Below are 25,872 nucleotides of genomic sequence, written 5' to 3'. Positions count from 1 at the left end.
TTAGTTGCTGTGTTAACTAACATATTGTGACTTTAATTTCCAGAAGAGACTTGATAGAACCTACATGGATGCAGCCTGACAGATTGAGCCCACGGATTCATAATTCCCAGCCACAACCTCTTGTTGGAACAGCTGGAAATTTACTTTCCCATCTCTTAAATCTAGAACATGTAGGAATTTTGCATAAGGATTTTGAGTCTATTTTACCAGCCAGGAAGAATCATAACATGACTTCAGGACCATTAAGTTTTACACCTCAACCATATCTGACCTCACCAGCTGCTCATCCAGATGCCTTGTTAAAACCTAGTGCCAGCCAGTATAAAAGTAAACTGGATCGTATTGAAGCTTTGAAAGCAACAGCTGCTTCTTTGTCTAGCAGGATTGAAAGTGAAGCCAAGAAATTGGCTGGGGCCAACATTAATTATGGGTCAGTGTGGAACACTGAGTATGAAGTGCAGCAAGCACCTCAAGAAGACGGACCTTGGACAAAGGCTCAAAGTCCACCTGTGAAAGAGGATACCGAAGATGTTTTTTCTGCCCGAATTCAAAAGATGCTGGGAACCTGTGTATCTCATACAACTTTTGATGATGATCTTCCTGGTGTAGGCAACCTTAGTGAATTTAAAAAGCTTCCTGAGATGATACGACCTCAGAGTGCCATATCAAGCTTCAGAATAAGATCCACTGATCCCAAACCAGGAGGGCTGCTGGCACAGTTGTGTAAGAGGCAGACTGACTCTCCTATCTCTGATCTGCAAACCTGTTCTCAAGAAAAAGCCAAAATGTCTCTTTGCTCCAGCACAGACTCAGTCAGTGAAGGGCCTCTTCTTAGTGAGGGTAGTTTTTCTGAAGAGGAGGGAGCCCGGGATGGACGGCCCCTTTTAAAGGTGGCAGAAATCTTAAAAGAAAAGGAATTTTGTGCTGGAGAAAGAAATACTTATGAACCCATCAAAGAGTTTCAGAAGGAAGCTGAGAAATTCTTGCCACTTTTGGGGCACATAGGTAGTACACAAAGCAAAGGACCATGGGAAGAATTAGCAAAGGGAAGTCCACATAGTGTCATTAATATTTTTACCAAATCATATCAGTTATATGGAAAAGGTGAGAAAAATATGAAGGACTTGTACTATCTTTGTGTTTTTTAAATTATTTCATAATTTTTATGAAAGTACACATTCTTCATTGTTTATTACATTATTACATTGTTTATTATAAGGATAATGGAGATTTCTAATCCATCTTATTGTCTGTTAAATTATCTGCAAACTTCAACTAGAATATTTAATATTTAAACTAGAATACTTGACATTTAATACACTAGAATATTTAATATTCTGTTTTTTAATTGTCATAAAACTATCTGATATTTGTGGAAATTTTGATCTAGTTTAGAGAAATTCATAGATGATGGTCAAGACTTGGCATATATTCAAGTATATACTTGGTTTTCTGTGGTCATATTTACATACTTGAATAAAAATGTTTTCTATATATGGTAACTTGTGAATCCTTGGAATATAGTGGTCAAGAGTTCAGAGGGGCAATGTGGTAACATTTCTTAGATGGAAACAACTTTATTACTGTTTATCAAAATGAATTTTAATAGTAGTCAGATTTTGAATAGTAATCTGGCTATATATTTGCACTCTCAAACATTGATTCCATTATGCTAATTTATTATGTATGTTTGAAAATTTTCTTAATAAAAATGTAATTATTAGGTAAAAAAAATTAAATGGAAAAGAAGCTTTAGTAAAAGCAAACTAAACTGTCCCTAAATCCATATTATTAATCTCTATGTCATGGAATACTTTGCTTAGAATTTTTTAATTTTGATTTTTATGCATCAATTATTACTTTTGACAGGGTTTGAAGACAGATTAGATAGAGGAACATCAGCATCTCGGCCTTTGAATATCACTACAACCCCTCTAAGCAGTGTTTCTTATGAAGATGATTTTGTTTCCTCTCCAGGGAGTGGGACTTTTACAGAAAAAAAATCATCTCTTGAGCCTAAGTATGACAATATCAAATAAAGTCTGAAGGGTGAAAAAAATATACAAATGAGAACTTTGATATGAATATTGGTCAAATTTTGCTTTTTGAAATATAAATGTAGAATCTATGTAGTATAGTGGAATTTTGTGTACTCTATATCTGTATTCAGACTACCTGGGTTTAAATCTTGACTCTCTGGATTATTAGTTGCTTGTATTTATTTGATCATATTACTTAATATTTCTATTTCTCAAATTCCTTCTCTTTAAAATAGAAAATAATAGTACCTGCCTGCCTCTCAGAGTTGTTACAAGGATTCAGTGAAATACAAAGTATTTAAAACAGGGCCTGATGTATAGTAAAGGAGGTTTAGGTCATCAAATCAATCTGAATCCTCAGTAGAGGATAGTACTGAGAAACTGTATTGTGGTATACTAATAGAAGAAGCTTAAGAAATGGTTTTCTATGGTAGAATTGAGGGAGATCATATAGATACTTCATGATCTGTATGTAAGAGTAATTTTTTTAAAACCTGGAATAATATATAAAATTTTGTAAAGCTTTGGAAAAGTTTGAACTGATTATAATATCTGGTAATTATCGAGCTCTTAATGCCCAAGATACTGGGAGAATTGAGGACATTAAGTTTGTTAACTCATTTTTATAATAGCCTGATATAGTAAGTATTATTGTTAGTTTCCCTATTTTAGAGAGGAATCTGAAGTACAAAGATTAAATAACTGTATGTGAATGAGACTTTGCTGGAAAGAATTTTGTTATCATGTAAATTAAAGGTCTATCAATGAGTAAGAATAAATAAATAAATAAAAGATTAATTTTTAAAAAAAATATTTATTTACTTTTTTTAGGTGTAGATGGACACAACACAATGCCTTTATTTTTACGTGGTGCTGAGGATCGAACCTGGGTCCCGCCCGTGCTAGGCAAGCGCTCTCACTGAGCTACAATCCCAGCCCCAAAAGATTAATTTTTTAAATAAAAACTTTTAAAGGACTGTGACATTTAATGTTACCAATTGACGTGATTTGATGTATTTTATTTCCAGGTTAAAATAGAACACATTAAATTATTCTCTTATCAGATTATCGGAGGGCAAGTAGTTATGACTTATAAAATTGTACATTTTGACTTCAGTAAACTCATCTCAGATTTTTCTCAGATTGAACCATAGGGAGCAATCTGGCTTAGGATAATAATGAAAAAAAAAAAAAGTGAAGTGGAAGCCATTTTTTATTGTAGTTCAATTCTAGTGATTAAGTAGAGTTTTGAATATCTTCAGTTTTTCTTTTCTTTTTCATTTTTTTGATGATTATAAAAAGTTTTCTTAACAAACAGTACATAACCTTATTTTTACATCATAATAAAACACATCTTTTGGAGAGTGGACATGGATTTCTCTGCTTAACAGCCATTTTTTTAATACTTATTTCCAGGCTTCTAACAGGATGATCCTATTTCCTTGTATTACAAAAAATTCTAGTATTGTTGTATTGCTCACTAGTTTCCATTTCTGCACATTCATCTATCACAAGATTGATAAAGGGATCAAATTCCCACAATATTCCTTGGACATGTCTGCCACCATTTAATTTCAAAATAACTTTCTTGTTCATACATTTTTTTAACTTAAGAGGGTGAGCGTGGGCCAGGGTTGTGGCTCAGTGGTAGAGCGCTCTCCTAGCGTGAGGCCTGGGTTCGATCCCCAGCACCACATAAAAGTAAACAAATAAAATAAAGGTATTGTGTCCATCTACAACTAAAAAAATATTAAAAAAAAAAAGAGGGTGAGCTTTCCTCATAGGTGTCTATTCTATAGTCTTAGAGCTGCTTTGAAGAAGAATTCGTGGCCTCCCTCAGACCTCATTTTTTCTGTTACTTTTTCTTTGACAGTATTGGTGGCAGCAATATAGGCACTCAGGAGGACCATCGTAGCCGAAAGTCTGCCTATGATCTTTCCTCTGTGGAAGTTACTTCCCAGAATTCATCTGGAGCCCAGTCTGTTGCATCATCTCGTTCATCTACTTCTTCTAAAGGAAAGAAAGGAAAAAAAGAAAAGATGGAATGTAAGTGGAATTCTACATGGTGATTGTGTATGAATTTTTGGTAGTGATCTACATTATGATTTGATTTCATAAGAAGTTGGAGGAATTTATGATAAGGTAGTAGCTTAATACTTAAAGTAATGCCTTTTGATCTATAACAGTATACATCTTTTTCTCTTTTTATTTATTTTTTTTTTTTGTGTGTGTGTGTGGATGGACACAATACCTTTATTTTATTTGTTTTTGTGTGGTGCTAAGGATTGAACCCAACACGTCATTCATGCTAGGCAAGCACACTATCACTGAGCTATACCCCCAGCCCCTTTATCTTAATAATAAAGGAATACATGATCACTCATTCAAGAAGTACAAATTCCCCCTGATCATTCAGTTCAGAGACAATTACCATTAAACATTTAATGGTATTTTTCTAATTTTTTATTTGCCTATTTTTCTAATATATACATAAAACCACACCCATACATCTTTTTTTTTAAATTTTTTTTAAATTTTTTTCTTTTTTTTTCTTTTTATTGTTGGTCGTTCATACATCTTTATTTAAAAAATGAATGCAGATACTACTGCTTTGCAACTGCTTTTAATAGTATCATCATGTTTTTTAATAGTATATCACGTTCATATCTGAGTATCATTAAATATAATCTTCACATTTCTTTCACATTCCCTTATCTATAAAATTTTAATAGATGTTTCATGGCCCCCTGAAGCTCTCATGAAAGTATCAGAGATAATGTGTATGTTCCAGTACTGAGCACAGTAGCTAGCCCCCTGGCATTTTTAGATTTTTTTTTAGCTAAACATAATGTTAGGATTCATTTTATCGTTAATTATAAAAGCATGGAATATAATTTTTCCATTCCCTCCTCTCATTACTGCACCCCCTGCCTTCCCTTCCCTTTTTCAGTAAACATTTTGAAGTGATGGAGATACCCTTCAGTGCCCTTAGTTCTACTGTTGACTAATTTGTTCTATAGGACTACAGATGATGAGATGTTGGATTATGCAAAAGCCTTAACTCACAGATGGCCTCAAGTGAGGGAATGGTTTTGCTTATAGAACATTTTGTAATTGCAAAGATAAACCCTGTTTATTGAGTTAAAACTGAGGAGGGTAGGAATACGAGGAAGAAACCAGTCAGTATGGAAAACTATATTTGAAAATAAAAAATCATCAGTAATCTCTGCACCTAAAGATAAATAATGTTAACATTTTATTTTATTGTAGGAAAACATATATAAAATTTATCATTTTAACTGTTTCAGGTGCTCATTTCAGAGACATATAATACACATTCAGTCCTGCAACTACCACTATCTTTAGAATTTTTCATCTTCTCATATTGTCCGTTAAACAATCTCTCTCTCTCTTCCTCCTTCCACAACCCTTGGCAAGCACTGTTCTATTTTCTGTCTCTGTGACAGTATATGTGTGGTACTTAATATAAGTGGAATTATACAATATTTGTTCTTTTGTATATAGCTTTTTCACTTAACATAATGTTTTCAGGGTTTATCCTTGTTGTATCATATATCAGAATTTTCTTCCTTTTTAAGGTTGATTAATATTCTGTCACATGTATAAACCCCATTTTGTTTATCCATTTATCTGTTCTTGGATGTTTGGGGTTTTCCCTTTTTATTATTGTGAATGATGTTGCTTTGAACAGATATCTGTTTGAATCCTTGCTTTCAATTTTTTTGTGTGTGTGTGTGTGTGTGCACACACCAAGATGTGGAATTGCTGGATCAGATGGAAATTCTTTTTAATTTTTTAGAAACTACCCATGCAGTTTTTCATAGCACCTTTAACCGTGTCACATTTCATCATTGATAAGGGTTATAAAATTTTAATAGATGTTAAAATTTCTGCACATGCCAATACTTGTTATTTTCTGCTTTTTGATCATAAACATCTTCATGGGTGTGAAATGTTAACATTTTAAATAAGAATCTTTCCAGAAAATTTGTGGGCATTCATAAATAGGAAATTTTACATGCATGGGATCTCATTTTTATTTTGTTCTTAGATGTCTTTCTCTGTCAATAAATAGGGATTACCATTTGTTAATACTACCTAGTGTTCTGTTATTTGAATGTTATAATTTACTTAATATTGCTGGATATTTAGGTTGTTTTGTTTTTTTCCATTGTAAAAACTGCTGGTTTTGATATCCTTATGAATATACTTTTATGCATTAGTCTAGTTCTTTTCTATAGGGCAGAATCCCAAAAGTTAGATAATGGAGCAAAGAACATATCTGTGTTTAAAATTTGACTATTTTTTGCCAAATAGCTTTTCAAAAATTTAGAGCCAATTTATACTTCCAACTTGAGAATTGAGCTGCTATACCACATTGAGAGTGGTAGAAGAATTTGTTTCTTAGTCATTGATATAATTCTCTTAGGTATTCTAACTGTTCTAAGAGTCTTTAGTAAGACCTTTAGACATTATTTCACTAGCATTTACTGAAGTCTGTATTTTCTCATGAAATACAAGGGTCTTTCATACATGTTCCAAGAGTAAAAGAGCTCATGGTTCCATAAATTTGGGAATGCCTTTAGAGTAGTATTTCTTTTCTTTTTTTTAAATTTAGGTTTTAAATTTGTTTTAATTAGTTATACTTGACAGTAGAATACACTTATGCACTTTGATATATCTACATAGATGGGATATAATTTCTCATTTTTCTGAGTGTACATGTTGTAGAATCACATTGGTCATGCAGTCACATATATACATACATATAATAATGTCTGTTTTGTTTTACTACCGTTCTTATCTCCACTCTCCTCACCTCACCTTCCTTCACTCTCCTCTACCTAATCTAAGGTAACTCTATTCTTCTCTAATGCCCCCCTGCCCCTTATTGGGAATTAGCACTCACATATTAGAGAAAACATTTGGCCTTTGGTTTTTGAGATTAGTGTATTTTGCTTAGCATGATATTCTTCAACTCCATTTACTGGCAAATGCCATATGTTCATTCTTCTTTAAAGCTGAGTAATATTCCATTGAATATATATACCACATTTTCTTTGTCCATTCATCTGTTGAAGGACACCTAGTTTGGTTCCATTGTTCAGCTATTGTGAATTGAGCTGCTATAAACATTGATGTGGCTGTATTACTGTAGTATGCTGATTTAATGTCCTTTTCATATGAACCGAGGAGTGGGATATCAGGGTGGTTCCATTCCAAGTTTTCTGAGGAATCTCCATACTACTTTCCATAGTGGTTGTACCAATTTGCAGTCCCACCAGCAATGTATGAATATACCTTTCCTCCCATATCCTTGCAAACATATATTGTTGCCTGTATTCTTGATGATTGCCATTCTGACTGGCGTGAGATGAAGTCTTTGTGTAGTTTTGATTTCTCTTATTGCTAGAAACGTTGAACACTTTTTCATATATTTGTTGATCGATTGTATTTCTTCTTTGAAGTGTCTTTTCTGTTTGAGTCCTTCCTTAGCCCATTTATTGGGTTATTTGTTTTTTTGGTGTTAAGTTTTTTGAGTTCTTTATATATCCTAGAGATTAATGCTTTATTGGAGTGGCATGTGATAAAGATTTTCTCCCAATCTGTAGGCTCTTTTCTCACATTATTGATTATTTCCTTTGCTGAGGAGAAGCTTTTTAAATTTAAATCCATCCCATTTATTGATTCTTGATTTTATTTCTTGTGCTTCAGGGATCTTGTTAAGGAAGTTAGATCCTAGGCCGATATGGTAAAGATTGCACCTACTTTTTCTTCTGTTAGTGGCAGGGTCTCTGTCCAGAGCCTAGGTCTTTGATCCACTTTGAGTTGATTTTTGTGCAGGATGAGAGATAGAGGTTTAATTTCATTTTGCTAAATATGGATTTCCAGTTTTGCCAGCACTATTTGATGAATAGGTTATCTTTCTTCACTGAATGCTTTTGGCTCTTTTTTCTCGAATGAGACAACTGTGTTTGTGTGAGTTGTCTATGTGTCCTCTATTCTGTACTATTGGTCCCCAAATCTATTTTGGCGCCAATACTATGTCATTTTTGTTACTGTAGCTCTGTAGTATAGTTTAAAGTCTGTATCTCTTGATTTTAGAATAGGGATGGGGCTATACTATGAAGCATTTTCAAAATTTATTTGACAAAGGTCCTTTCTTCCTTCATTATTGCATAGCTTTAGAATTCAGCTGGAAAGGTTTGGGAAATGCTGACCTTGCTCAGTTGTTTTATTTTGCAGTTGTTATGCATTGCTGTTAGTGTCTCACCTAAGATAATGCATTATTAGTAAAACCCAGATTCTGACTTTTGATTCCCAAATCCTGTCTACTGTCTACCACAGTATGCCATGCAACTTTAAAATATGATATGTTGAGTATAAATGAGTAAAAGTGAGAGGAATCAATGTAGATTTTTTTAAAAATTATAATCTAAAATATAACAGATAAAATACAGCGATATGTGGCTTTTAGATAACCCCAGTCCCTGTTCACAATACAATAAGACCTGAATATATTTCCTTTTCCACTGCAACATCTTAAATGTAGCTTCTCCTTTGTCCCTGAAGTTCTAAAATCTCTGTAATTTTTATTATGAATATTCCTTTTGGTGGTGAAAAAGAGTATCTGCATGCTTGTGTGAAAAATCCTTACCCAGTGTGGTTGGTAGGTTTGGGTGGTAGTACTAAGAAAAAACTTATTTTAATGAACTTTGAGTTATGTAAATGTACTTTCTTTCTTTGTTTTTTGTGCTGGGGATTGAACCCAGTGTTGCTTTACCACCAAGCTACATCTTCCTTTTTAATATTTTATCTAGAGACAGGGTCTTGTGAAGTTGCTCAGGGCCTTGCTAAGTTGCTGGCTGGTTTTCAACTCATAATCCTCCTGCCTCAGCCTCCCAAGCTGCTGGGACTACAGGTGTGCATCACTGTGCCTGGCATGTAAATGTACTTTCATTTGGCAGTTTTTTAATGTAAGCGTAAACGTTTTCTTTCCATGCATTTTCATCAGTAGGAATTGAGGTCTTTCTTGTTTAAAACATCGTATTATATACAATTTCTGGTTGTTTAAAATCAGTAACAGTTTTTACATTCTGTATTTATTTTCAAAGAGTAGTATTAAATGAGTAATGTTTTTATTAAAACAATACATCTTTACTATAGAAAAATTAAACATAACCAGTATTAATAGTTTGCTTCTAGCCTAGAGATTATAGACTTTAGAGTCCTTTTTAATTGATTAATGATCCCTTGAATAATTCAAATTTAAATGTACTATTCTGTGTCATTAACAGCATTCATATTGCACTATAGTGCAACCATCACCACCATCCATCTCTAAAAAGTTTTTATTTTTCCAAACTGAAAATCTGTATCTGTTATATGGTAACTCTCATTCTCCTTTTTCCCCAACCCCTGGTAACAACTTTTCTATTTCCTGTTCTTGAGTTTGCTAATTCTCGATGTCTCATACAAGTGGAATTGTATGGTATTTGTCCTTCTGTGACTGGCTGGTTTCACTTAGCATAATGTCTTCAGATTTCACCTGTGTGGTAGCCTGTGTCAGAATGTCCTTCCTTTTTAAAACTGAATAATATTCCATTATATGGTTGTATCTTATCTTTATTCACTCACCTAATGAAGGACAATTGTGTTGCTTTTATCTTTTAGCTATTGGAATAATGCTGCTGTGAACATTGGTGTATAGCCTACCCCTACCCCCGCACTTCTGTACTTTGTTTTGATTTTTTAATTATATACATTAAAAAAAATTAGCTGCTGCTAAAATATATATACAATTCTATATTTTGCTTTTAAAAAAAAGTAATCAGAAAATTTTCCCAGGCTGCTATTTAAACATTACCATTTAAGTGAACAGTGCAGAAACTCATATGAGGAAGCCTGGGTGTACGTCTTTTGCATCCTTAAGCAATTATTTTTAAGACTTGTAGATCTCTAGTTATCTCATTAGTAAATTGGGGATATAATACCTACTTTATGAGATGTTTAACAGCAATAGAGTAATATATATGAAGTGCATTTTAAATAGCTCAAATTACTATTATTTATGTAATTTAGATTTATTAGTCTATGTTGGAAATACATGTTAAAATAAAGTTATAAAGTTAAGCATTGACTATCATGCATGATTTTTGTTATTTCAATAGTCTCTATAAGATATATCCCAATAAGTAAGATTATTTTTAGTAGGAGAACATTAACATTTTTATGTACATTGTTCTTGCCATGAAGTTTTTCAAAAGAATTGTGTAATTCATTTGGCACTTGCTACTAATTTTCTCCCCAGCTCTGAATTTTATCCTTAAAAAACTTCTTTGTGGTTATTTGTTTAATATACTTATCTTTTATTATTAGATAAGCAAAGAACAACTTATTAATAGCAGGTAGAATATATTAATGGAAGACTTTTTACTTTCATTAAATAGAAGCAAAAGGATGGTTATTCTATTTTAGATAAAGGAAAACATTTTAAATATAAGACCATTTTTAAGTATTCCTGTCTGTAATTTTTAATTACTTTATTGAAATCTATCTATCAGTTGTATCTCTTTGGTAACTCATATTGGGTATCAACTTTATAAGAAATTTACTTTACAGGGTTGGATTCATTCACTGGAAATGTTCAAAACACACTTATTGATGAGGAAAAAGTACATTCTAGTTCAGAACGTGGTTCCCATCAAGGAAAGAAATCTGGGACCAATAGCAAACTCTCTGCTAAAGATTATGAGCAAACTATTGACGTTGATAGCACTTTGGAAGAACTTTCTGGGCATTCTGTGAGGTAAAGTAATGTATGCTTTATACTTTAATCCAATTATAATAAAGTTAAAAGATAGTCAAAATTTTCATTTGATTAATTTCACCCTGGTAGTTAACTGTGCATGTCTGAGCTCCTATAAAATTCTGTAGTTCTGAAAAAACTTTGTTCATAACTCTAGATTTTAGGGTATGGTCATCTCTCACCTAAACTGTTAAAACCTCTTATTCAGGAATTCTGTGCCTCGAGCACAGCTCATCTTTCTGTTCTGAAAGCCATTGCCACGGTGTTTGTGGTGAAGTCTTTTGACCTAAGCATCTTCCTTTCTTGGGTGCTTTGAAAGGTTAGTTATCCCATAAACCAACCCAAGAATCTAATTTTACTTAAGTATTTCCTTTGAATTTCCATAAAGTATCTCATTTCTTTCTCTACAGATTTTGTTTCCAAACTGTGTTCTTCTACTCTTTCAGCACAACCAATTCTTTAGCATCCTTTTGGTCTCATTGTTGGAATTAGTTCTTCCTATAAACGTTTTTTCTCCTATTCAGTTTATTAGATCACTCAAGCAGATTTTTTTTTTTGGTGCTGGGAATCAAACCCAGGACCTTGTGCATGTAAGGCTGAAGCACTCTACCAACTGGGCTATATAGCTTTAGCCCTTCAAGAAGATTCTTGAAAACTTATTTTTATAGTGATTATGGAGTTTGCCTACTCTTGTAGGCAAACTTTATTTCCTACTTTTTAATGTTATATATGCTTAGCCTGTTGATTACAAATAACCTTCAGTTTTTGTTTCAGACACATTTTCAGACAATTTTTTAATATGACTTTACATACTTTTACATACAATCGTATTTTTATTGTTATATAATGTTGATTCTAGAAAACATTACTTTCACTACAATGAATCATAACATACATTACAGAGGAATTATGTGCCAATTTAATCAAGAGGTCCCTTTTCCATTTTATTCAGGGCATGGATTGTACTCAGGGATTGTACTTGCACTATTATAAATCTAGCAGTTAGGGGAGTGTTCATAGTCATTGATTCAGTGTAATGACTAAATAAATAAATAAATCATAGCTTGTTAAAGCTTATGTTGGTAAAGAAAGTAATGTATGTTGTTATTATGTTTAGCTCAAAGTAGTTTTTTTTCGTTATGTCTTTATGAAATAAAATTTCTAGTGTCTCATCAGACAAGGGAAAAACTCCAAAAACTCCAACTTCTCCGCTATCTCCAAGTTCCCAGAAATTGTTACAGTTCGACCTTCCTGGGACTTCCTTAGAAAAATCTAAGTCCTCAGTGATAATTCCCGCAAGTACAACAGGATTTAAACCCAGTGCATCTTTTACTGATGTGAACCTGGCTGCTAGCAGAACAGCCCCAGAGATGACTTCAACACCAGGTAAGTGGATCCATGCAGTTATAATTTTTAAAATAAGATATTACATATTTTCTTGAAGATTTCTTTTTTTGGGTGCACCATCGGAAAATGTTTTTTCAAATGAATGTGTTTTCTCTTTGAGGTATTAAAAAGCTATGTGGGAAATCAAAAGATTGAAAAGCATGAAAGATTGATTAGTGCAGTAGTGACAGTTTTTTCCTGTGTTGCCAGCATAACCTAAAGAATGTATCCCATTTGTGCATTCTGAAGTGTTTATAAGTGTATGTATGTCTGTATACACATGTGCAAACACATGCATGTAAAAGAAGTAGCTTAAAATACATTGTATAAGTTCACCATCTGTCCTATAAAGGAAAGCTATTTGTTTCTGGCTCTTATAATCGGAGATAAATTTTAGAAATCTTTTTTTTTTTTTTTTTAGAGAGAGAGAGAATTTTTAAATATTTATTCTTTAGTTTCGGCGGACACAACATCTTTATTTGTATGTGGTGCTGAGGATCCAACCCAGCGCCACGCACATGCCAGGCAAGCGCACTACCGCTTGAGCCACTTCCCCAGCCCAATTTTAGAAATCTTGATGTGTAATTTCATGTGAACTTTTCCAATTTTTATACCCTCTAGGTTCGAAACGCTTTTCTCCTGCTGGCCTCCAGCATCGTATGACAGCAGAACTCAATTATCTGAGTGCCATTGAGGAGTCAGTGCGCCAACTGTCAGATGTAGAAAGAGTAAGAGGCATTTCACTTGCCCAGCAGGAAAGTGTGTCTCTGGCTCAGATCATAAAGGTAATTGTGGTCTTTGTCTTTCTGGAGTTTTTTTTTTTTTTTTTTTTTAACTTTGCTACTTAAAATAATCTCAATGATGAGTTAAAAAATTAACTTTTGAATTGCCAAATAGTAAGTCAGCTGGACAGCACCCATAAATAACCATGGGAAAAACTATCACATAGGGTACTTAAGAGAATATTGAAAATATGGTGTTTAGGCAGCAGAATAATAGCACAATCGTTGTGTGTGTGTGTATGTGTGTGTCTGTCTGTCTGTCTCCTGTTTTATGTTTTGTTTTAATGACTGAAAGTTAATCCTTCTTAATATCTTCTCTTTTCATTGATAATCAGAATTTTAAAAAAAATAATGCTTTTAACAATGAGGGTCTCCCTCCATTACCATGCATTGTTATACAAAATTACATATAAGAGGTTGTGAGGGGAATGGGAAAATAAACAAGGAGAGAAATGAATTACAGTAGATGGGGTAGAGAGAGAAGGTGGGAGGGGAGGGGAGCGGGGGTAGTAGAGGATAGGAAAGGTAGCAGAATACGACAGTTACTAATAGGGCATTATGTAAAAATGTGGATGTGTAACTGATGTGATTCTGCAATCTGTATTTGGGGTAAAATTGGGAGTTCATAACCAACTTGAATCTAATGTATGAAATATGATATGTCAAGAGCTTTGTAATGTTTTGAACAACCAATAAAAAAAAAAAATAATGCTTTTTTTGGTACCAAACCATAAAAGTTTGTGAGATCCACATTTTTTTTTAATAAAGCCAGCATAATGTGGACTTTTCCTTATCAAACAAAAATTCAGAGGTCTAAGCAGTGTTCCTCAGTGAGAGTGCTAACAGTATCTTCTTTTTAAAATGAGATGTTGCTTACCTACAATAAAATTTTCAGATTTTAAGCATGAAGCTTTGATGAATTTTGACCAGAGTATATGGTAGTATGTTATGGCCACCTAATCAAGACATAGAACATTTCCATTACCCCAGAAAGTTGATCCATAACCCATTTTCACTTCATCTCCTAAGATGATTACCATCCTAGCACCATCATTTATTTTGCCTTTTCTTGAACTTACATAAAGTTCAAGAATACTTTGAACTCTGTTGTGTTTATTTTATTCATCATCAATTTATCCATTTCATTATATCAGTTGTTTTTGGGCCTGGTAAGAGTCCATTGAAACCAAATGCCGAATGTTTTCTCTGATATAAGGAGGCTGGTTCATAGTGGGGTAAGGAGAGGGAGCATGGGAGGAATAGACGAACTCTAGATGGGGCAGAGGGATAGGAGGGGAAGGGAGGAGGCAGGGGGTTAGAAATGATGGTGGAATGTGATGCTCATCATTATCAAAGTACATGTATGAAGCCACGAATTGGTGTGAATATACTTTGTATATAACCAGATGCCGCAGGCTGCCCGGCCCCGGGCTGAGCGAGCTGGCTGAGCCCCGCTCCTGCACTACCTGCCGCACCCCTGCTGAGCGCTTCCCTGCTGGGCTGTCAGTGCACGCCGGATTGCAATCTTGCAACCCGGTTGGGCACAAAAACACAAGCCAGTCAAACTGAGACAAAGTTTTATTTTGTGAGAGGCCGTGTTCGTCCCCTAACAAGTGGGTCCACCACGTGTGTTCTACCTGAGGGGGGGGGGGGGCTCCACTTCCCCCGGAACACCCTCCTACCATCCTTTCCCAACCAATGGGAACTCTCCCATTACAAGAGTGACATGAGTAACCTGAGTCCCAAAACGGGCCCAGATAAACAGCAGGAGTCCAATTACCATATGAATGTGAATTGCTGGCTGGCAGTCATTAAACCCAAAGGTCCCTGTATCAATATTTTTGCTGTGGCTCCTAACAACCAGAGATATGAAAAATTGTGCTGTATATGTGTAATATGAATTATAATGCATTCTGCTGTCATATATAAATTTTAAAAAATTAATAAAAAATAAAGATCACCTTAAGGGAAAAGAAAAAAAAAAAAAGAGTCCATTGATGGAAATCTCACAATTAGTTCACTTTCCTGTTGGTATACCTTTGGATTATGTCCAGTTTGGGGCTTATATAAATATTTCCAAAATGTTCATAACATTTTACTTTCCTATAGCAATATCTGAAAGTTCCAGTTGTTCCCTATTCTTAATATCATTTAATATTATTAGTTCTTTTAAATTACAATTCTTGTGAAAGTGAAATAGCATCTCACTGAGGTTGTGATTTGTATTTCCCTTATGACTGATGAAGTTGATCATCTTTTTATGTATTTATTGACCATTCTTACACCTTTTGTGAATGTCTGTTCAAATCTTTCGTATTTGGATTGTATTTTAGTTAGAGTTACAGGAATTCTTTATGTATTCTGGAAACAAGTTCTTTTCAGATGTAATTAAAATATCATATCCCAGTTCATGGCTTACTTTTTTAAAAAAAATATGTATTTTTTAGTTGTAGTTGAACACTACTTATTCATTTTTATGTGGTGCTAAGGATCGAACCCTGGGCCTCACACGTGCTAGGTGAGCATTCTACCTGAGCCCCAGCCCCAGCCCCTATGGCTTACTTTTTTTAATATATATTTTTAAAAATTTTTTATTTGTTTTAATTAGTTGCACATGACAGTACAATGATCTTGACATATCATACATTTGAATTAGATGGGATATAATTTCTCATTTTTCTGAGTGTACAGGTTGCAGAATCACATTGGTCATGCAGTCACATATATACACACAGTAATAATAATATCTATTTCATTCTACTATCCTTCCTTTCCCCCCATCCCCTCCCCTCCCCTCCCATCACTTCTCTCTACCCAATCTAAGGTGACTCTATTCTTTTTTTTTTCCCCTCACATCTTCATACTTGTATTCTCTTATAACGATGAGGGTCTCCTTCCATCTTCCATGCAATTCCCCTTCTCCCTTCCTTTCCCTCTCACCTCTCTTCCCTATCTAGAGGTAATCTTCTTCCCATGCTCTTCCTCCTTACCCCATTTTGAGTCACCCCCCATTTTGAGTCATATTCAGCATTTGTTTTTTTTGGGATTGGCTAACTTAGCATAATTTGCTCTAATGCCACCCATTTCCCTGCAAATGCCATGATCTTGTTACTTTTTAGTGCCAAGTAATATTCCATTGTGTATAAATGCCACATTTTTTTATCCATTCATCCATTGAAGGGCATCTAGGTTGGCTCCACAGTCTAGCTATTGTGAACTGTGCTGCTGTAAACTTTGATATGGCTGTGTCCCTGTAGTATGCTGTTTTTAGTCCTTTGGGTATAGACCATGAAGAGGGATAGCTGGGTCAAATGGTGGTTTCATTTCCAGCTTTCCAAGGAATCTCCATACTGCCTTGCAAGTTGGCTGCACCAATTTGCCGTCCCACCAGCAATGTATGAGTGTATCTCCACTTACAGTGGTTTTAATTTGCATTTCTCTGATTGCTAGAGATAGTGAGCATTTTTTTGTGTATTTGTTGATTGATTGTATATCCTCTTCTGAGAAGTGTCTGTTCAGGTCCTTGGCCCATTTGTTGATTTTGTTTTTTTGTTGTTTAGCTTTTTGAGTTTTGTATACTCTAGAGATTAGAGCTCTATCTGATGTGTGAGGGGTAAAAATTTGTTCCCAGGATGTAGGCTCCCTATTCACCTCACATATTATTTCTCTTGCTGAGAAAAAACTTTTTAGTTTGAATTTGTCCCATTTGTTGATTCTTGGTTTTAATTCTTGTGCTATAGGTATCTTATTAAGGAAATTGGGGCCTAACCCCACGTGATGAAAATTAGGGCCAACTTTTTCTTCTATTAGACGCAGAGTCTCTGGTTTGATTCCTAGATCATTGATCCATTTTGAGTTAACTTTTGTGCATGGTGAGAGATAGGGATTCAATTTCATTTCGTTGCATATGGATTTCCAGTTTTCCCAGCACCATTTGTTGAAGATGCTATCCTTTCTCCATTGCATATTTTTAGCAACTCTGTCTGGTAGATATAATTTTATGGGTTAGTCTCAGTATCCTCTATTCTGTACCGTTGATCTACCAGCCTGTTTTGGTGCCAGAACCATGCTGTTTTTGTTACTATTGCTCTGTAGTATAGTTTAAGATCTGGCATAGCAATACCACCTGTTTCACTCTTCCTGCTTAGAATTGCTTTAGCTATTCTGGGTCTCTTATTTTTCCAGATGAATTTCATAATTGCTTTTTCTATTTCTGTGAGAAATGCCATCGGGATTTTGATCAGAATCGCATTGAATCTGTAAAGTACTTTTGGTAATATGGCCATTTTAACAATATTAATCCTGTCTATCCATGAGCAAGGTATATCTTTCTTCTAAGGTCTTCTTCTATTTCTCTCTTTAGGGTTCTATAGTTTTCATTGTATAGATCTTTCACCTCTTTTGTTAAGTTGATTCCCAAGTGTTTTTTTTTTTTTTTTTTTAGGATATTGTGCATGGGGTAGTTTTCCTCATTTCCATTTCAGAGGATTTGTCACTGATATACAGGAATGCCTTTGATTTATGGGTGTTGATTTATATCCTGCCACTTTGCTGAATTCATTTACTAGTTCTAGAAGTTTCTTGGTAGAGCCTTTTGGGTCTTCTAGGTATAGAATCGTATCATCAGCACACAGTGCTAGTTTAAGTTCTTCTTTTCCTATAGTTATTCCTTTAATTTTTTTTGTCTAATTGCTCCGGCCAGTGCTTCAAGAACTATGTTGAAGTGGTGAGAGAGGGCATCCCTGTCTTGTTCCAGATTTTAGAGGGAATGCCTTCAGGTTTTCTCCGTTTACAATGTTGTTGGCCTGAGGCTTGTTAGCATAGATAGCTTTTACAATTTTGAGGTAAGTTTCTGTTGTCCCTAGTTTTTCTAGTGTTTTGAACATAAAGGGGTGCTGCATTTTGTCGAATGGTTTTTCTGCATCTATCAAGATGATCATATGGTTCTTTAAGTCTATTGATGTGGTGAATTACATTTATTGATTTCTGTATGTTGAACCACCCTTACATCCTGGGGATGAATCCCACTTGATCATGGTACATGATCATTTTGAAATATTTTTGTATCTGATTTGCCAGAATTTTATTCAAGATTTTTGTATCTATATTCATTAAAGATGTTGGTCTGAAGTTTTCTTTCTTTAAAGTGTCTTTGTCTGGTTTTGGAATCAGGGTGATATTGGCCTCATCAAATGAATTTGGAAGTACTTCCTCTTTTTCTATTTCCTGAAATAGATTGAAGAGTATTGGTATTAGTTCTTCTTTAAAGGTCTTGTAAAACTCTGCTGTATATCCATCCGGTCCTGGTTGGTAATCTTTTGATGGCTTCTTCTATTTCCTCACTTGATATTGGTCTGTTTGAGTTATGTATATCTTCCTGACTCAATCTGGGCAGATCTCATATGACTCATATGACTTAAGGAATTTATTGATGCCTTCACTATCTTCTATTTTATTGGAGTATGAGGTTTCAAAATAATTTCTAATTATCTTCTGTATTTCTGTAGTGTATTTTTTAGGTGTAGATGGACACAACACAATGCCTTTGTTGTTATTATTATTTTTTATGTGTTGCTGAGGATCGAACTTGGGTCCCAAACATGCTAGGCGAGCGCTCCACCGCTGAGCCACAATCCCAGCCCCCACAGCTTACTTTTTAAACATGTCTTCTAAGGACAGAAGTTTTTAGTTTTTTTTTATTGGTCGTTCATAACATTACATAGTTCTTAATACATCATATTACACGGTTTGATTCAAGTGGATTATGAACTCCCGCTTTTACCCCGTATACAAATTGCTGTATCACATCAGTTACCCTTCCATTGATTGACATATTGCCTTTCTAGTGTCTGATGTATTCTGCTGTCTGTCCTATTGTCTACTATCCCCCCTCCCCTCCCCTCCCCTCCCCTCCCCTCCCCTTTTCTCTCTCTACCCCTTCTACTGTAAATCATGTCTTCCATTTGTATTCTCTTGACTTACCCCTCCTTACCTCTTATATGACATTTTGTATAACCCTGAGGATCGCCTTCCATTTCCATGCAATTTCCCTTCGCACTCCCTTTCCCTCCCACCTCTCATCCCTGTTTACTGTAAATATTCTTCTCAAGCTCTTCATCCCTACCCTGTCCTTGTTTACACCCCTTATATCAAAGGAGTCATTTGGTATTTGTTTTTAAAAGATTGACTAGCTTCACTTAGCATAATCTGCTCTAATGCCATCCATTTCCCTCCAAATTCTATAATTTTTTTTTTATAATTCTATAGTTTTTAGTTTTGATAGATTCTTGTTTTTAACTTTTTATCTTTTTATGGTAGTGCTTTTTTTCTAAGTATTCTTTGCCTACTCTAAGAGATTAAAATACTCTCTCTAATAAATACTTTTCTAAAAAGTTTTTTTTTTTTTTAGTTTTGTCTCTTATAAGTGTGTGAACCTCAAGTTAATATTGAGGTTTAAATGAGCAAAGGGAGTCCAAGTTCATTTTTCCTTCATATGAATAGTCAGTTATTCCAGCACCATTTTCTTTTTTTTTTTTTTTTTTAAGAGAGAGTGAGAGAGGGGAGAGAGAGGGAGAGAGAGAGAGAGAGAGAGAATCCTCAACATTTACCCTTCAGTTCTCGGCGGACACAACATCTTTGTTGGCATGTGGTGCTGAGGATCGAACCCGGGCCGCACGCATGCCAGGCGAGCGCGCTACCGCTTGAGCCACATCCCCAGCCCCCAGCACCATTTTCTTAAAAAACAAAACTTCAATTACATTAGTGTACAAATCAATGATTAAGTAGCCTCTTATATGTACATCTGTTTCTGGACTTTGCTCTTTTCTATTGATCTATTTCTGTTCTTACTATCTTATTACTGTGAATTTATGGTGTTGAAATCAGAATGTAATTTCTCCAACTTTGTCTTCTTTTTCGAGATGGTGTTGTCCATGCTAGGTAGTTTGCATTTCCACCTAAGTTTCTACCAAAATAAAAAGGCCTGGTACGATTTTGACTAGAATGGTTATAACAGTCTGTGGAGAATATACATCTTAATTTATGAATCTGATGTCTTTTTCTGTTTGTTTATTTTTAATGAGGCTATTCCTTCAAAATTAAAATGAAACAGGCAACATTGTGAGATATGAGATATTGTCTTTATTTTCACTCAAAGGACCTATTTTTTTTTTTCCCCCGAGTTAGATGCTATAATTTTTGCTTTCTAACCAGCTTGTTGGCATCAGTTCTTAATTTCATGCCTTGGAATTTTTGTATATTTCTATATTAATTAAGATATCATGGGTGGTCTAACAAATGACTAATGACTGTCCTTACTATCTTTCCTTTAGGTTCTAATCTAAAAAATATGTATATTTTTAGTTTAGATGGACACAATACCTTTATTTTATTTATTTTTATGTGGTGCTGAGGATTGAATTCAGTGCCTCACATGTGCCAATCAAGCACTCTACCACTAAGCTAAAACCCAGACCTAGGCTCTATTTGGGTGTTCTAAATCATTTGTGTTAGAAAGATAGCTTTCTGAGCTGGGCGTGGTGGTTTGTATCCAGAATCTTAGCTCTTCTTGAGGTTGAGACGGGGAACATGAGTTCAAGACCAGCTTGGGCAACATAGTGAGACCCTGTTTCAAAAAAAAAGAAGAAGCAGCAAGCATTGTGTTTATGGTAGTCACTGTGTTGAAATAGTTTAGTACCTTAGGATTAATATTTGACCATTTCTTGATTTTGAAGGCACAGCAGCAACGCCATGAAAGAGAATTGGCCCTTTTGAAACTGAAGGCTGAACAAGAAGCTCTGGAATGTCAGAGACAATTAGAAGAAACTCGAAACAAAGCAGCTCAGGTAATTTATTTTACAGTAGGTACTGGTTTTCTAAACCTAAATTTGTATCTTAGAAATTACTGTAGTTTTTAAAATTACATAGGAATAAAAAAGAAAGGATGTAAACAAGAATGTTTAAATTCTTTGTATGGGATTTGTAGCAACCCTCTGAAATAAATAGGCAAGATTTAATCCCAGTTTAGAAAAGTGGCAACTGAGGTATGTCATAATTATTTGTCCAGACACATCAACTCTGAATGATAAAGTAAATACTTAAATTATGAAATTCACCATATAATCAAGTGTTTTTTCACAAGGCACTTGGTTTATGAAACAGATATAGATTAAAACTTAATTTGGGGCAAAGGTTGTAGTTCAGTGGTAGAGTGCCTGCCTAGCACATGTGAAGCCCTTAGCATAAAATACAGGTATTGTGTCCATTAACAATTGAAAAGATTAAAAATAAAAATTTGGGTAGAAGGTATACTGAAACCTAACTTCTTTTCTTACCCCCTTTTATTTGTAGGTCCATGCAGAATCATTACAGCAGGTGGTTAAATCACAAAGGGAAGTAACGGAAGTCCTTCAGGAAGCAACTTGTAAAATAGCAGCTCAGCAAACAGAGACTGCTCGCCTAACCACAGATGCAGCTCGCCAGATCTGTGAGGTAAGACCCTCTTGGAGAGTGATTTTCCTTTTTAGTTTTTAGTCAGTCGAATAACTTTGATCTTATCAATAATAAGCTCCTAACATCTAACAACGGCGTAATTTGAATCAGTGACTCTTAGTGGGGTCCCTTTTGATAAAAGAATTTTAAAATTCTTATTAGAATATGTTGTGCATATGAATGTTAGGGAATCAGAAAAAAGATGGAGATGAATTCTAAATTTCTGCCCTCTGATTAGCTTTCTAAAAAGATATTAACTTTATTGATGTATAACTTAAAAAGAATGCAGTACAGGGGGCTGGGGATGTGGCTCAAGTGGTAGCGCGCTCACCTGGCATGCGTGCGGCCCGGGTTCGATCCTCAGCACCACATACAAACAAAGATGTTGTGTCCGCCGATAACTGAAAAATAAATATTAAAAAAAAAAAAAAAAAAAGAATGCAGTACATACTTTTAAAGTACATAATAGGGCTGGGGATGTGGCTCAAGCGGTAAGTGCGCTCGCCTGGCATGCGTGCGGCCCCAGTTTGATCCTCAGCACCACATACAAACAAAGATGTTGTATCTGCTGAAAACTAAAAAAAAAAATAAATAAATAAAAATAAAGTACATAATATATAATTCCCTATAAATACCACCATAATCAATAGTAGAATATTTCTATCAGTTCCAACATGCCTCTTTGCAGTTAGTACTCAATCTTGGCCTCAGGGAACCACTGTCTGCTTCATATGGTGATGTTTCATTTTTTCATTTTTTTATCCAGAAGAATATTAGTCCATGTGTTTTTTTTTTAAATTGTACCAAGGGTAAAGCCAGAAATAATTTCATTGCCTTCTCTATAAAATAAATTATCTCCTGACATTTTATTTTAGCAATTATAATTTATTTAAGGAAAAGTTAGGACTATTAGTAAAATGACTCAGTTATTAAAAATTCATGAACCTACTATATTTTTGGGTACCATAGGGTTGTACAAATAAATATAAAATTGAGTCTCCTTTCTCAAGAAAATTTTAACATAGTAGAAAACATAACAAAAGATTTCAAAAATACTTTTAAATCATCAGTAGGAGAAATAACTCAAAACCGTAATAGAATAAATGCCAAATGAATAATATATGCAGCAATTGGAATAGCGGTGAAGAGTAGGGCAAAAGTACTTCACATTGTTAGTAGGGAAAGCCCTATAAAGGAAGTAATTGAATTGATTCTTAAAAAGATTTATTACTGCTTATTATATGACTTGAAGGTGTTCTCTCTAATTTGTAGATTATTATAGCTTAGAAATTATGTAGTTAACGTCTTTGTTTTTATAAGATGAGCCTGTTGGGATTTAAAGAGGCTAAATGACATGTCCACGATATTTCACGTATTAGTAGCAGAATTTGCTTGTTTTCTATCAAGTTATCCTTTCCAAGACACTGCTCCCTCTCAGTTCTTCTATGACATCTTTTACATCTGTGTTTGCTTTTGTTGTATGTTCATATTTAGATGGCAGAATTGACTCGAACTCATATCTCAGACGCCATCACTGCTTCAGGAGCTCCTCTGCCAACGCTGTATGATCACCAGCAGCAACACCTTCCAGACTTCATGAAACAATTGAGGACCAGAGCTGAAACAGATAGGTTAGTATTCATTCATTCATCAGACACTCATCTCCAGTGAGTATCTCTGTCCAAGGCACTAGGAATTTAGTTATGGGCATAAAATCTAGTAGGGAATATAAATACTCAGTTGAATGAATAAATACTTAAAATACTGGACATGAGTGTCATGAAAGAAAGGAACTCCATATCTCAGGAGACAGGGGTATAAGGAGGTTAGAAAAGGCATTCATGAGAAACTCAAGCTTGTGGTAACATCTAACGGATGGGAAATTAGTGATAAGATGAAGGTAAAGAATAGGCAATTATAAAGCTCTGAGGGAAGAAAGAACATGACATGTTTAAGGAAATGAACAGAAGACCAGTGTGACTAGAGGAAGCGAACAAAGAGGAGACAATGCATTTTGATAGGATCTTACAGATTTCAAGACTTTTGTGTTTGTTCTAGAAACAATGAAAAATCAAAGTTTTTTTTTTAGATGAGCTGGATGACAAGATCATATATTTATGTGTGTTATTTTTTAAAATCATACTTTGATTTTCTCCAATTTATAGATTTTTAGCCTCTATTTGCATTCACTGATATTAGGACTGTTGTGGGTTTGTTTCCCTTAATTAAGCAGAAGGTATCCTTTATGTACTATATGTCCTTTTTTATCATTGAATGCCTTTTTCCCCTCAAATATTTTGTAACAGTTACTTCATAATATCTATGCATTCAAGATTTTATCTCGTTTACTGTTAAACAGTCTTCCAAATCTTTCTCTTATTGGAGACTGGATGTTGAATCCATTTTTATTTTCTTTGTAGGATAAGTCAATCTTTTTCACTGTCTCAGAGTAAAGAAGAGACCCTTGACACAAAGCATCAAAAGTATTCCCCTTCATTCGATACTTACTCTGAGTCTTCAAGATACAAGAATCATGATCAAAGGTGAAGACAGTTTTTTTTTTTTTAATTGATTCAGTTTGGCAAACTCTAACAAAGGGCTTAAACATTGCTTTTCCTTGACTTCTTATTTCTATAAATGGAACAATGGCTGCCTCTTTAATTAGGTAACTTACAAATAGTCCATCCATGTAATACAGCTACTACTCCTTGAGAGTCTAGTTGCATAAGCATTGTATATGTTGTTTTTCTTACCTGTAATCTTCACAGCATCTTTCCAAGTCAGCTAATGTTGTCTTCATAGATTAGGGAACTGAGGCCCATGGAAATGTTAAGCATTTCCCCCAGAGTCACATAGTAGTGACACACCAAGACATTGAAAGCCTATGTTTATTGCACATTTCCTTACTGGCATTCATATTTCTTTTCTTTTTCTTTTTTTTTTTTTTTTGGTTCTTGGAATTGAACCCAAGGTTGCTCTACCACTGAGCCATATCCCTATCTCTTTTGATTTTTTTTATTTTGAGCCAGGATCTCGCTGAATTGCTTAGAGCCTTGCTAAGTTGCTGAGGCTGGCTTTGAACTTGTGATCCTTCTGCCTCAGTCTCCCAAGGTGCTGGGATTACAGGTGTGCACCACTGCACCTGCCCCATATTTCTTTTTTCTTTTTTTTTATTGTTAAAGATTTATTTCCACATAGAGTGAAAGCTTCTTTCTTTCATTATAATACCACATTTCACATGCATAGAAATACATGTAACAAGCAAAAGTTCATTAAATTAATCTGCAAAGTTAATGAATTTTTCATACAAAAAGTATTGCTGAAATCCCTACAAAAGTCTGGTAATTGAAGTTCACTTGTTCTGCCAGAAAACACTGCACCTAAGATTATACTTTTCATGAATTACTTGTTCTTAAAATCTCTGTACATATTAACTGTTTGAGGTCTGTTAAACAATAAGATACTGGTTTTTTTTTTCATACTTTGGTCTACTCTTTATATCTACTGGACATTTCAATATATTTTACCAAATTGTTCCTCTAACAAAATAAGGCAATTAAAAGTACTTAACATTTGAGAATATAATGAGTTTGTCAAAACTCCTTGTCTTCTTAAATCCACTGATTCACCTCCCACTTACTATTACCCAAAAAGTCACAAGGATGATAGTATCCCAATAGCTTCAAATAGAAAATTTAGATCTCTAAACTGAAGCATTGGCGATATTTTTAACCATTTCACAGTTAATTCCAGTATAGTTGTATTGAATAAAATCCTAACACATAGTATGCATGATAAAATTAATCACAAGATATTGTTTTACTTCCCTAAAGAAAAGTCAAATAAGACAGAATGGCCCATATTTCTTAACATTAGCATGTGTACTAATTATAATCATTATAAAAATATTAAATAGGTTTTTCTTTGGTAGTTAGCACAGTATTAATATCTCTAGTTTTCATTTATGATTCTATCCTTGAATGAGGTTTTAAAGGTTATTTTCCAGCATTCCTTATTAGATAGGATATTGTCATTGTCAATACTGCGATAGACTACTAATAGGTCTCCTCATCCTCTCATCTTTACCCACTGTATTCATTGGCCACATGATGAGCAGGGTCATTTTTATAAAATTTGCAGCCAACTTAGTCATTCACTTATTTGAATCCTCTCAGACCATTCAAGGTAAAGTTCAAATTATTTGGCATACCATAAAAGTCCCTTCATAGTTGATCCTTGCCAGGTGCGGTGTCCCATGTCTGATGCAGGAGACTGATGCAGGAGACTGCTTGGGAGACTGATGCAGGATGATCACAAGTCTAAAGCCCACTCAGCAACTTAGCAA

The 25,872-nt window shown here is 34.5% G+C and overlaps 1 protein-coding gene across 1 annotated transcript in view; it reads left to right on the top strand.

The window, feature by feature from the left end:
* The window catches only part of Cep350 (centrosomal protein 350), a 165,887-nt gene that overhangs the window by 58,508 nt on the left and 81,507 nt on the right, over positions 1-25,872 (top strand). Inside the window, exons 12-21 of the mRNA XM_077803041.1 lie at positions 44-1,104; positions 1,870-2,020; positions 3,913-4,085; positions 10,683-10,869; positions 12,035-12,255; positions 12,877-13,040; positions 20,771-20,881; positions 21,387-21,527; positions 23,022-23,158; positions 23,948-24,070. Of these exons, the coding sequence (XP_077659167.1) occupies positions 44-1,104; positions 1,870-2,020; positions 3,913-4,085; positions 10,683-10,869; positions 12,035-12,255; positions 12,877-13,040; positions 20,771-20,881; positions 21,387-21,527; positions 23,022-23,158; positions 23,948-24,070 (2,469 nt within the window). The remainder of the gene's footprint in view (positions 1-43; positions 1,105-1,869; positions 2,021-3,912; positions 4,086-10,682; positions 10,870-12,034; positions 12,256-12,876; positions 13,041-20,770; positions 20,882-21,386; positions 21,528-23,021; positions 23,159-23,947; positions 24,071-25,872) is intronic.

This window comes from Urocitellus parryii, chromosome 9, assembly GCF_045843805.1.
Source record: "Urocitellus parryii isolate mUroPar1 chromosome 9, mUroPar1.hap1, whole genome shotgun sequence".
In the NCBI taxonomy this organism is placed as follows: domain Eukaryota; kingdom Metazoa; phylum Chordata; class Mammalia; order Rodentia; family Sciuridae; genus Urocitellus; species Urocitellus parryii.
This window is presented reverse-complemented; position numbering and strand designations above follow the sequence as displayed.